General features: G+C 48.9%; 1 protein-coding gene across 1 annotated transcript in view; it reads right to left on the bottom strand.

Moving 5' to 3' along the window:
* The window catches only part of LOC149274291 (ankyrin repeat and SAM domain-containing protein 1A-like), a 95,044-nt gene that overhangs the window by 55,918 nt on the left and 25,576 nt on the right, over positions 1-13,550 (bottom strand). The window contains exons 5-6 of the mRNA XM_089505681.1: positions 7,353-7,649; positions 6,463-6,538 (exon numbers count right to left, since the gene is read on the bottom strand). Of these exons, the coding sequence (XP_089361807.1) occupies positions 6,463-6,538; positions 7,353-7,649 (373 nt within the window). The remainder of the gene's footprint in view (positions 1-6,462; positions 6,539-7,352; positions 7,650-13,550) is intronic.

Raw genomic sequence — 13,550 nt, 5'->3', positions numbered from 1 at the left:
GGAAATCCGACTGAACCTTGTGTGCGAACTCTGGCGGCAGAGAGAGAACCACCTTATCCGGGAAAAAACGGAGAAACGGTTCCTTCATAGACAAAGCCTGGAGTTCACAAATCCGACGAGCTGAAGTAATCGCTACTAAGAAGGCTGTCTTCAGCGATAATAGATACAGAGAAACCGACTGAAGAGGCTCAAAAGGAGGTAATGTGAGTCTTCGAAGGACGAGATTCAGGTCCCACGGAACCATCCTGGTGACCGAACGAGGACGCATCCTGACGATGGCCTTGGCAAAACGTCTGATCACAGGCAGAGATATAAGCTCGAACCCGAGGAGAGCACTGATGGCAGAAATCTGCACCCGGATCGTAGAAGGCTGAAGTCCACAGTCGAATCCTTCCTGGAGGAAATCCAGAACAGAGGCAGAGGAACAGGAAGTTGGCAAAATCCCCTTGGAACAACACCAACTGTGAAATCTCTTCCAGATCTTAATGTATCGCAGAGAGGTAACCTTCTTTCTATTCTGCAGAAGAGTCTCAGCCACATGACAAGAAAATCCTTGAGCTTTCAGCAGTCCGCGTTCAATCTCCAGGCCGTCAGGTGGAACACGGCAGGGTTTAGGTGTAGGAATGGACCCTGATGTAGAAGGTCTTTCCAAGCTGGGAGCTTCAGAGGGGGAGAGAGACCTAGAGCGATCAAGTCGGAATACCAGACCCGCTTCGGCCAGTGTGGTGCTATCAGGATCACGGAGGCGTGGTCCTTCTTGATCTTCTGTAGGACCCTGGAGATTAGGGCAAACGGAGGGAAAACGTATGCGAGACGGAAATTCCATTCTTGTGAGAAGGCATCTATTGCCAAGGGATGATCCTGAGGCCTGAGGGAAAAGAAGACCGGAATCTGAGCATTGTCTCTGGATGCCATCAGGTCGATCTCGGGTAAGCCCCACCGTTGGACGAGTAGATTGAAGGCCATCGGATGCAGAGCCCATTCGCCGCTTAGCACAGGAGTTCTGCTCAGGAAATCTGCTTGAGAATTCAAAGATCCTCTGAGGTGAATGGCAGACAGAGTCATGTGATGGGACTCTGCCCAAAAGGAAATCCTGAGCGATATATGAAGAAGCCGAGGACTTCTTGTGCCCCCTTGTCTGTTGATATAGGCTACCACTGCTTGATTGTCGGAACGAAGCAAAATGTCCTTGCCGGCGAGCAGATGCTCCCAGTGATGCAGAGCTTTTTCTACTGCAAGCAACTCCAGACAGTTCGAGGGAAGAAGTTTCGTAGCCGGAGACCAGAGACCCTGCACAAACAGGTCCTGATACGTAGCTCCCCATCCCTTTACGCTGGCGTCGGAGGTGAGAAGTACCTTGGAGACAAGAGACCATCTTCTCCCTGCGGCAAGGACGTTCCGTTGGAGCCACCAGGAGAGGGAAGCTCTGACCTGCGGAGGAAGACAGACACGCCTGTCCAGAGCCAATGGGTTGTCTTCCAGATGGTTGAGGACAAATCCCTGAAGAATTCTCATGTGGGCCAGAGCCCAGGGTACTGCATAAGTTGCGGAGACCATCTTGCCCAGCAGGGACATACATAACAGCAAGGAGCTGCGGTGCGCAGAGCGAATCCTGCGTACAAGGAATCGAATACCCTCTATTCTGGCAGTCGGAAGGAAAGCTTTCCCGGAGCAGGAATCCAGACGAAGACCCAGGAACACTAGATGTTGAGAGGGAACGGTGCAGGATTTGTCCCAGTTCAGAATCCAGCCGAGATCCTGTAATGTGTTGACCACCGTGGAAAGATGAACTCGAAGAATCTGCGCTGACCGGGCATGGATAAGCCAATCGTCCAGATAAGGAATGACTGAGATTCCCTGGACACGGAGATGGGCTGCCACGACTGCCAGAAGTTTTGTGAAAACTCTTGGTGCCGCCGACAATCCGAATGGAAGGGCTTGAAACTGGAAATGCTGGACAGTTGAACCCCGAGGAATTGCCACTCTCAGGAAACGTTGATGGGACGGATGGATGGGAACATGGAAATATGCATCCTTTAGGTCTAATGAAGCCATGAAGTCGTTGAGGCATAAGGTGTCGAGGGTGGATCTTACGGTTTCCATCCTGAACCTGATGAACCGGAGGTGACTGTTCAAAAAACGCAAGTCTATGATTAGGCGAAGACCACCCGGTCTCTTGGGGACCAGAAAAAACGGAGAATAAACCCCTTGGCCCAGTTCTGGCCAGGGGACAGGAACCAGGACTCTGAGGTCTGACAACTGCTGAATGGTGGATAACAGGACTGACCGCCTTGCCTGGTCTGGAGGAAGGTGGGAGATCAAAAAACGGTCTGAAGGTCTGGTCCGGAATTGAAGTTGATATCCGTGCTATACAATGGCTCTCACCCAGGGATCTCGGGTGAGTGAGAACCAATTGTCTGTGAAAAAACGGAGCCTTCCTCCCACCGGAATGGAGGAGGCGTCATGCAGCGTTCTTGGGGTCTTGAAACGCTTTGGGGAAGGCGATCCTGTCAAATCTCCCCCTACCGCGAGGGAATCTGCCTCGAAAGTTTTGTTCTCTAGACGAGGGGATGAACCTAGAACTATGGCCTCTATATTGTTCCGGGAAAAAAGGCCGAAAGGACTGGCGTCTTTTTGAAGGAGGCTTTCGTTGAGGCATCCAATGCTTGTCCCCTGTGGTCTTCTCCAAAAGGGACTCCAGCTCTTCCCCAAATAAAGTCTTGCCCTTAAAAGGGATATTAAGAAGCTTGTTCTTAGAGGCATTATCTGCTGCCCAGGCCTTAAGCCACAAGGCCCTTCTGGCTGCCACCGAAAGCGCCGAAGCTCTGGCCGTCATTCTGATGTTTTCAATTGAGGCATCACAGAGAAAATCCACGGCCAATCTCACGGCAGCAACATTCTTGAGCAGGGGTGGGCAATTAATTTTCCCATGGGGCCACATGAGAAATTGGAATGGTTTTAGAGGGCCAGACCTCTACAAACTACAAACTCCGAAGCCTTGTCCATTTTGTTAACTTATGTGCTGTTTAATAAAGTTATTCAAGCCTACGTCATTGGTAGAGGTGCTTGAATAAGTAAGGCCTGAATAACTATTAGCACAGCACAGAAGTGAACAAAATGAACAAGGCTTCGGAGTGCATACCGTATTTTTCGCTCTATAAGACGCACCTGCTGATAAGACGCACCTAGATTTTAGAGGAGAAAAAAAAGGAAAAAATATTTTGAGCTAAAAAATGGGCTAAAATATTTATTACAATAACTGAATAAGCTATGAACACAGTAAGACACACGCAGACACAGTAAGACACACACAGACACAGTAAGACACACACAGACACAGTAAGACACACACAGACACAGTGAGACACACACAGACACAGTGAGACACACACAGACACAATGAGACACACACAGACACAGTGAGACACACACAGACACAGTAAGATACACACAGACACAGTGAGACACACACAGACACAGTAAGACAGACACAGTGAGACACACACAGACACAGTAAGACACACACAGACACAGTAAGACACACACAGACACAGTAAGACACACACAGACACAGTGAGACACACACAGACACAGTAAGACACACAGACACAGTGAGACACACACAGTGAGACACACACAGACACAGTAAGATACACACACACACAAACACAGTAAGACACACACACACAGTAAGACCTCCCTCCCTAACCCCCCTTCTCAGTATCTCCCCTCTAACTCCCTAACCCCCCCTTCTCAGTATCTCCCCTCTAACTCCCTAACCCCCCCTTCTCAGGATCTCCCCCCCCGCCCCGGTCACTTACCTTAAACTCCTGTGTTGGAAGCGTGAGGCGTTTGTCTCGGGTGCCGGCGCTTCACTGCTGATCGCCGGCGTCTGACGTCATATGCCGGCGCCCAGCGTAAAGCGCCGGCACCCGAGACAAACGCTTCCAACACAGGAGTTTAAGGTAAGTGACCGGGGCGGGGGGGGACACCGGACTCATTGGTGAGTCACCAGGACACTCTTTGCGGGCCGGTCCGAGCTATTCAGCGGGCCGGATGTGGCCCGCGGGCCGTGCTTTGCCCAGGTCTGTTCTTGAGGATAGTCTCCCTGGAGGTTTTGGCAGCAATATCCTCCTCGATCTGGGAGAGCCAAATTTTGACAGCTCTGGAAACTGAGGCAGAAGCAATTCCAGGTTTAAAGGTCGCAGCTGAAGCCTCGAAAGATTTCTTAACTGCAGCTTCGGCTTTCTTTTCCATATGGTCAGAAAAATGAGAGCCATCCTCAAGCGGCAGAGTAGTCTTCCTGGAGACCTTCATAACAGCAGTATCCACCAGCGGGGTAGCACAAAAATCAGCAAAGTTCTCATCAAAGGGAAACATGCGTTTAACCCGTCTGGACAGGTTAACCCTCCTTTCCGGGTGGTTCCATTCCTGCTTGATAATGTCAGAAAGCGCAGGATGAACAGGAAACGAGGCAGACTGTTTGGAGAAGCTGGCACCAAAGAAAGTCATTTTTCTGGGTGGAGGCCTCCTCCAAATGCATAGCTGATCTCACAGCAGAAATTAAAGTCTCAATTTCCTCCACCGGGAATAAAAAAAGAACCTTCCTCCCGGATCTCTCCTTCCTCTGAGGAACCTTCCTCTACCTCAGGATAATCAAACTCAGAGTCTGAGAACAAGGGCTGACGCCCCAGAAGAGCAGGGTCTTGTACCGCGGGAAGGTGATGATAGGCAGGAACAGGAACCGACTGACGGAAGGCAGAGAAGGTAGACTGCATCTCCTCTTTAAGCCAGACCAAAAATTCCCTACCCCCAGAGGGCTCAGAATCCGCTACAGACCTCAGGCAAGCGGAGCAGAGTTTCTTCCTTGAATCCTGCAAAGCCTTGTGACACCCAGAGCATTGGGCATGTTTAGACTTCATAACAGCTTTCTTAGGCTTGTCCTCAACAGAGGGCGGCTCAGAATTATCAGGGGCCGACATGATGAAAGATGCAACAGCACCTGAGCAAAAGAAAACAGCAGGAACACACACAACATCCAAATCACTTACCTTCTAAAATATATATACAGTGAAGGGAGCTGAAATTAGGCTGGAATCTGCAACAGCAGAGAGTTTGGCGCCAAAATTTTAAATTACAACCAAAACGAGGCTTGGAACGCACAACCGGAAGTGCAGAAGCCCAAAACCGGAAGACATCAGACGCCATATTGGCCGAAGCCAGTAAGCCGCAACAGCGGCATCTGTAGGCCGAACAGCCAGACCGGCAGGCGTCCCCGGTTATAGGAGGTGCCGGCAACCCGCCGGATCACCGTAAACACGGCCGGAGGGGTTGCCGCGCTAACCGCCAGGACGGCGGCCACGATCACCGCCGGGACGCCGGTGCAGCCGAACGCCGCCGGGACGCCGGCGCCACCGCGGCCCGATCACCGCCGGGACGACGGTGCCGAGATCACCGCCCGGACGACGGTGCTGCCGCGATCACCGCCGCGACCGGGACAAGCGTGGGCGACGCAGCACCAGCCATCAGGCTGAGGTGCAAGGTATCCCCCAGGAATGGGGGCTTAGCCCGGGAAACGGCTCAACCTAGAGCCTAGAAAATAATAAAAGGTAGACGAGTCCCCTACCTGGTAGGGCAGGAAAAAAACACTGGTGTTAGTAGGAGGGGAGGGCCCTTTTAAAGTTTTTGAGTCCTGCCCTATCAGGTACGGAGGAGGAGTCTATCCTAGTGTCACCTGGGATGGCAGGGAAAAATACATGGCAAGGGATCTGGCACCATTCGTACATACAACATCTCTCCACATCCTAATTTCAAGGTCAACACTGGTGAACTTTCCTCTTCAGTTCACCCCACCCAGGGAACTTGGTATATGTGTGTTACTTTATATTTATACCAGTGTGTCATGGTTGAACTAATCCCTCTTCCTAGTCACCTAGGTGTACTAAAAATGTAAAATATCAATGGGAATATACTTCAAATATATTTTTCTCATATGAACTTATAGGGGTCCCGATAACTGTGTCATACATACATTTTCTTAAAAAATAAACTTTGAGAGCAGAGTATTTTTTGAAATAAATACGAAAGGGTTAATTAAAAGGCAATTTTTCACAACCTTCTTTGCTCATATTTACCAGGCTTGCCAATATTAGCCGACGGCACTGTGGTTTATTATATTATATATATATATATATATATATATATATATATATATATATATACATATATATACATATATATACACACACACACACACATATATATACACATACGAAAAATATATATTTTTTAATATAAAAACACTAAATGTAGGCTGGACTGATTTATAAAAAAGTACAAAATGAAATATAGCATATACAAAAAGAGGAAAGAACAAAACCAAACATATTAAAGGATAAACTGGATGGATACAAATATAACCAGAAAGGGTAGGGAAGTTGACAGTGCCCACAAGTGTATCACCTGCATCCAGCAGTATCTGTACCACATCTGTTTTTCCATATAAAGCGGCTTCGTGCAATGCACTGCCTTTCTCTGTCTTAAATGGGAGAGGTGAAAAAACAGACAACAAAATACATGAATCTTGCATAATACAATGCACAGAGAAAATTACATTTCAAATAACATTTATATAGCTAATATAGGATATTAGGTGAGCCAACTAGCCATCAGTATCTATAAATCTAGAAATCCTGAAAACATTTACAGGACGCATGTTAATCCAACAGCTATAGGTAATATGGTCCCACCCTATACAAGCTCTTAATGTTTTTAGGTCATTTTTAAAAAGTTGTTTTGCGCTGTGCACAGTCCTTCAGCCATGATTTAGTTTATCTAGTGCAAGAACACAGGGCTATATTGACTAGATTATATTCTAATATATATTATATATACACATACATACAGTAGAGGTTGTAGCCGTATTAGTCCAGTGATGTCAATATCAAATAACAGATGGAATAAGTTTCTTCTGCTAATACCTTTTTTATTTGACTAACAGAATCTTAGATGTTGTAAAAGTATGTGTCCCTCCAGAGGCTCATAATGTTATGACCCTCTGGAGGGACACATACTTTTACAACATCTCACCCTCCCTTATCAGGTCTGGGCAGTAAGCCCCCCACAACATTGAATTCTATGTGTCGTTTCGCTCAGAAATGTTTTAGACTTGAGAAAGGGAGAAGAGCTCCCGAAAGCTTGTCAATCCAAAATTCTGTTACGCCAATAAAAAAGGTATTATCACAAGAAATGTATCCCATCTGTTATTTGAGATATATATATATACACACACACACACACACATATATATATACACACACACACACAGATACATACACACATCTATTATATACCTGGTAGTTGATATCCATGCCAGAATCCAACAACACCCTGACAACAGCTCTATGGCCGTTGCGTGCTGCTAGATGCAATGGCGTATGTTTGCGAGTGTGGCAGCTCAGAAGATTTGGGTGAGCGTTAAGGAGCAGTTTAACAACTTCCAAGCGCCCATAGAGTGCGGCCAAATCCAGTGGTGTCTCCATCTTGTGGTTGCGCATTGTAGGATCTGTCAACTCTTCCAGGAGAACACGTACAACTTCCGTGTGGCCATACTGTGCAGCACAATGCAGGGCAGTCTCGTTATCATTATTCTGTTGGGGAAACAAGGTTAAATGTCAGACTGTTTGGCTTCAAGCCTCAGAAATCCTCAGCAATGCAATAAAACTAGACAATATTAATACCTAAACCTGTGAATTGTCACAATGAACAATATATTTTATGTAACATTCAAAGCTTTAGGATTGCTGGCTATACAAAACAATGAAAAAGCCTTTGAACCACAGATTAGTGTGAGGTAGAAATTAGCCAATAAATATGCCTGCTATAGACAGCTTTACCTGTACGATAACGAGGCAAGAATGCACAATAAACCGACATGTAAGCTGCATTGTCACACCACATATAGGTGCTGTAAGGAACAAAATATTGGATAATAGAAAGTAGACCTAAGTTAAACTTTAAAGGAATCTGCCTAATATTTAATTACAGGAAAAGGCTGCATGGATGTTACAATTTTAAGGCAAGACAGGAGGCTTCCTATTTTGCATATCTTCCTTTACTCTCACAGTAGCAGCAAAGAAAGAGTTAACAATATAAGTGGAACAACCAATAGAAAAACACTACATAGGAGGTATATAAACCCCTAAGCCATCCTCCTCTTCCTCTTTCTTTGCTGCTCACCGTAGCTGCAGGTCAGTCCTCTTCCTTTAGTCAGAATTATTTCACTTTTCAAAACACGTATTCATTCTATTACTGCTGTTTTCATACGGTATATTTCTGATATTTTATGTACTATATTGCTGTACCTCGTGGTTTGTTTTTTGTTTGGTTCTACGGATTGTGGGTCCGTTCTGGGGAGGTTTTTCTTCCTTCCCTCCCCGGTCTCCCCGGTATTTCCCCCCTCTCTAGAGGTCCTCTGATTTCCCCGTTCCCATATCTCTTCTCCCGGTTTACACGGCTCCCCCACCTTTCTCCTTTCTGTTCTCCAACTTCTTACCTTTCCGGTTCCCCTGCTACCTCCGATTTCTTGTCTCTGGTCCCCTTTCCTGGACGCTTCTTCTTTTCACCCGCGATTCGCGGGCTTTTTAGTTATCTCGGGCGGTTCAGCCGCCATTTTGGTTTGGCGGCGGGATCTCGCGTTGCGAGATTTCGCCACCATATTGCTTCTCTCTCCTCTCGCGTGCGGCGGCCATGTTGCTGCTCACATAGCGCAACTCTACTTTCGGCCGTTTTTCGGTATTGCGGCCGGGTCTCACTACGTTCTGGTGAGCTCCAGTCGCCATTTTCTGTTCGCTTCCTCTTATTTTAGCGGTTTTTCATACTCAGGGACAACATTTCAGTGTGGCTTGCTCTCCACTTCGGGTGAGCTTCCTTTATTTGATTATTTTCCAGGTTTTTATTTCCTTTCAGGTATAATTAGCAGGCTAAGCCCTGTTTTGTGTGTTCTTACTGCTGTTTGGGGGATTTTAAAAATCGGCTATACAGATCCCAGGCTGAGCCCCTGTGGATGATCTAACACATATATATATATCTATATATATATATATATAGATATATATAAGTGCCTTTTTTTTTTATTCCATATACCTGCCCTTTACACTTCCCTCTCTCTTTCTCTACAGACAATATGTCTCAGGAAAACATGCCCTCCCAAGATGCCTTTATGGCCTGGTTGGAAACAAAGTTCTCTACTTCGGTAGAGTCCTTCTTCTCTAAAATGTCCGCAAATCTACCTAACCAAGGGCAACCTCCTGTCCCGTCCGGCCCTACTAATGTTCCATCAGAATCTGATAAATCGGAAGGGGAGGCTTCCGGCTCTAAACGACCCTGGAAGGGCAGCAGTATATCTGCAGGCAAGGCACCAGCTAAACGCCCTAAAACTTCCGGCACTCCTTATAATGATCCACTATCCATAGTGGACGAATGGCGGGCAGATTCCTCCAATGGATCTGATATATCAGTTAATCTGGCCTCGTCCAGAGATATTGACTCCGGGTTCGTCCGTGAGTATTTGGTGGATGAGCCCCACCTTGCCGATCCCCCTCAATCCCATTCAACTTCCACGTCCACCGACCTCCCGGTCCTCGACCCTACAGGGTCTTCTATGTTTGATCCCACCACCATGCGCCACACTAGGGGCCACCGAGTGGGCTACCCCTGAGCATATTGCTCTATACCTCCATAAATGGCTCAGAAAGCCGCTTCCTAAGGAGGCCCGTAATAAACTTAGAGCCGAATGCACCCGACCATGCATCCCGGATAAAGTGGCCCTTACTCCAGAGTTTGACCCCAATGTGATCGCTCTCTTGTCGGTGCATAAAAAAGACCCTAGACGGGGCTTGGAGCAAGGCCTTAAGTCTGCTCAGGATAAAGTCCTAGATCTGGTAGGGCCTGTCACCCAAATTTTATCCCTGGCGGACAGGGCATTTTTACAAAATACCCCTCTAGACCCCAAAGTTATACACGATTGGGCCCTTCGTGTAGTTTGTCTCCTGGGAAACGCAAACGTTTCCATTGCTACAGAGCGACGCAAGGCGGCTTTACTGCGCATGGACCCCCGCCTGGCTGAGTTAGGCACCAAAGATTTAGGAGCGGCCGCTAACGGCTTGCTTTTCGGGGATGCATTTGTGAAGGAGCTTAATCGCCACGTGTCACTGATGACATCCTGGAACAAAGCGAAGCTTTCCATGAAAAAGGTTTTCCAACCGAACCTTCGTTTTTCTGGGAGGGCTGGACGACCGCGGGGCCGGGCCGCCAGCCGTACTTCATCCCAAGGTCCCCGGAACTTCCCTCAGCCACAGTCCTCGTACAGACCACCTTACCACCAAAGGTCCGTCATCTCACGTGGAGGATACAGAGACAGAGGCACTCAGGGATTCCCCAGAGGACGTTCCAGTTTCGGTAAGTCCAACTGTTTCTTATCCTTTTTTCCCTCTGCGGGTTGGGGGCCGTATATACCATTTTTTCCACAACTGGGTGTGGATTTCATCAGACCCTTGGATCCTCCAAACAGTCCAGGGTTTCCAGATAGACTTTGTCTTTCCCCCATTTCAGATACGCAGACCTCGTCCTGCTTTCCAGTCCTTGGCTGATCAGGCTCTGATAGAGACGGAGCTTCGTGCCCTACGCGACAAAGGGGCCATTCAACGAGCGCCCGGTCCCATGGGGTTCCTCAGCTCTATTTTCCTGGTGCGCAAACGCACCGGCGACTTCCGGCCCATGATAAATCTTCGGTCCCTCAATGCCTTCGTAGTCTATCGCCACTTCAAGATGGAGACCTTATGTCGGAGGGCGATTGGTTCACCAGGTTGGACCTCACAGACACCTACCTCTCCGTCCCAATACACCCGGATCACAGGCGTTTTCTCCAATTTCGCTGGGGCAGACAGATTTGGCAGTTCAAGGCCCTTCCATTCGGCCGAAGTTCAGCCCCGTGGTGCTTTACCAAGCTCCTGAAGCCGGTCATGGCTTTCTTCCGATCCAGGGGCGTCAGGTGTATAGTATACCTGGACGACATCCTGTTGTTTTCGGGTTGCCGAGAGACTCTGCTCTCGCAGACGGGTTTCGTCGTTCGGACCCTTCACGAGCTCGGCTTCATTGTCAACACTCAAAAGTCGGAACTAATCCCGAGCCAACACATTCTTTTTCTGGGCTTCGAGATAGACTCAAGCGGCTATGCTTCGCCTTCCAAGGGCCAAAATAGTCTCCATTCGGAAGGAAATTCGGGCTCTTCTCCACCGAGATTTTTGCTCCCTTCGTCTCCTGGCTCAGGTGGTAGGGCTCCTCTCGTCCTCCATTCAGGCGATATTCCCCGCTCCTCTCCATAATCGGGCTCTTCAGCGCCTCAAGGCCCACCACTTGAGGAAGATACCTTCTTACGACCAGGTGATCCGGTTAACGCAGGGAGGTGCGCCAGGAGCATCACTGGTGGCTTCGCCACATGGAGGCTTGGAACGGTCGGGCGATCCAATCCGATGCCAGTATACTGGTATGGGGAGCTGCCTCCGACTCAGAAGCGACCGGAGGTTGTTGGTCTCTGGAGGAACGCTCGCTCCCTATCAACTGTCTGGAGCTGATTGCGAGTTCCTTCGCGATCCGGAGCCTGGCCAAAGACCGCTCGGACTGCTGCCTCCTCCTGCGAATGGACAACTTCTCAGCAGTCCGCTATATCAACTGCTTGGGAGGGACGCGTTCCAAGTGCCTCACGGAAGTAACGAAGGACATCTTCGAATTTTGCCTAGCTCGCAATATCACCCTGCAGGCGGAATACCTCCCGGGCATCGAGAATCTCCTAGCGGATTGGTTCTCCAGCCATTGGTGGGACGCGAGCGACTGGAGGCTCCACGGTCAGGTCTTCCAGGATCTCCAACATCGGAGGGGCCCGTTTCATCTGGACCTGTTTGCATCCGGGACACATCGCCAGACGAAAGACTTCTAAAGTTGGCTTCCGGACCCAGAGGCTCTGGCGACGGACGCTTTCATGCAGGTGTGGCCGCCCTCGGGTGCGTACGCGTTTCCCCCTTTCGCCCTCATTTCGAGAGTCATCCACCACTTACGACGCAGCGGAGGTTCTCTGGTTCTGGTGACCCCCCTCTGGCATGTGCAGCTGTGGTTCCCAGCTTTGTTGCAGCTGTCGGTACGGGACCCTCTGGCGCTTCAGTCTTTTCCTTCTCTCCTGTCGGGCTCGGAGGGCCAACTTCACCTCCTCATCCAGGAGGGTCGTCTTCTCCTGGTAGCGTGGACGATCTCAGGGGACCCCGATCAGACTCAGGCCTATCGGAGGCGGCTCAATCCTTGCTGCGTGAATCTTGGGCTCCAGGTACCCGAAAGTCGTACCAGGCAGCTTGGCGAAGTTGGGCTGCTTGGTGTATGGGACGGCAGGTGGATCTCCATTCAGCCCCTTTAGATTACGTGCTTAATTTTCTGGCGCAGATGTTTTCCTCAGGAAAATCTTACCACTAATACCGTACCATTAATGTTTTCCGCTCTGCCATTTCAGGCGGTCATGTGGGTATCTCGGGCGAGACGGTTGGTAAGGCTCCTCTGGTCTGCCGCCTACTCCGCGGCATTCGTTTATCTCGGCCCCCGGCACCTCGCTATACTTCTCTGTGGGATGTCGCTATGGTGCTCGATTTTCTGCGATCCTGGCCAGACGAGTCCCTTTCTCTGCGTCAATTGTCGGCGAAACCTACCTTCCTGTTGTGTCTTCTTTCTTTTCGTAGGGTTTCAGACGTCAAGGCTCTCAATACACACGCCATTTCTTTCTCCCCGGAGGGTCTGTTGTTCCAGATCCACAGGAGGACTAAGACTTTCTCCTCGTCTGTCTCCTATCCTTATCTCCTTGATGACCCTAAAATCTGTGTGGCCAGATGTGTTCGGTCGTACTTGTCTCGCTCTGCTATGGTAAGTCCTTCCCCGGTTTCACAGCTTCTCATCTCTCATGTTAAGCCGTTTAAGGCCGTCTCTTCCCCGACATTAGCCCGCTGGATTCGTTGGCTCCTCTCTCTGGCGTTAGTGGATGCTAGTTTTGGGGCACATTCGGTTCGGGGGGGGCCGCTGCATCTTGCGCCCTTCGGTCCGGGGCAGCGCTGGACGATATTCTCAAGGCGGCGGATTGGTCCCAGGCCTCCACTTTCAGGGAGTTTTACTTTCCCCCGTTATCTTCCGTGGCTTTGATTTCAGGCGTTAAAAATGCAAAATGGGAAGCCTCCTGTCTTGCCTTAAAAATTGGAAATTATTCTAGCCTTGGTGCACGAATAATTATAATTTTAATAAAGACAGGAGGCGAGTATTTTCCCTCCCATCCCCCCCGTATTTGGGTAAGTTGTTTGGGTTTCTTTTGCATGTTTTTTTCTATGATTTTGTATGCTCATTTTGTCTATATCTTTGCGGTTATGGTGGTTCTTATTGATATTTATGCGACATTCTTCTGTGTATTGGAGGAATCTGGTCCTGTTACGTGTTTTCTCTTTATTTCAGCGTGAACTCACCGC

The sequence above is a fragment of the Sceloporus occidentalis genome, unplaced genomic scaffold (assembly GCF_023333645.1).
Source record: "Sceloporus occidentalis isolate IW3139 unplaced genomic scaffold, rSceOcc1.0.p SCAF_339, whole genome shotgun sequence".
NCBI lineage: Eukaryota > Metazoa > Chordata > Lepidosauria > Squamata > Phrynosomatidae > Sceloporus > Sceloporus occidentalis.
Note: the sequence above shows the minus strand (reverse complement) of the source record. Positions and strands in the feature narration are given on the sequence as shown.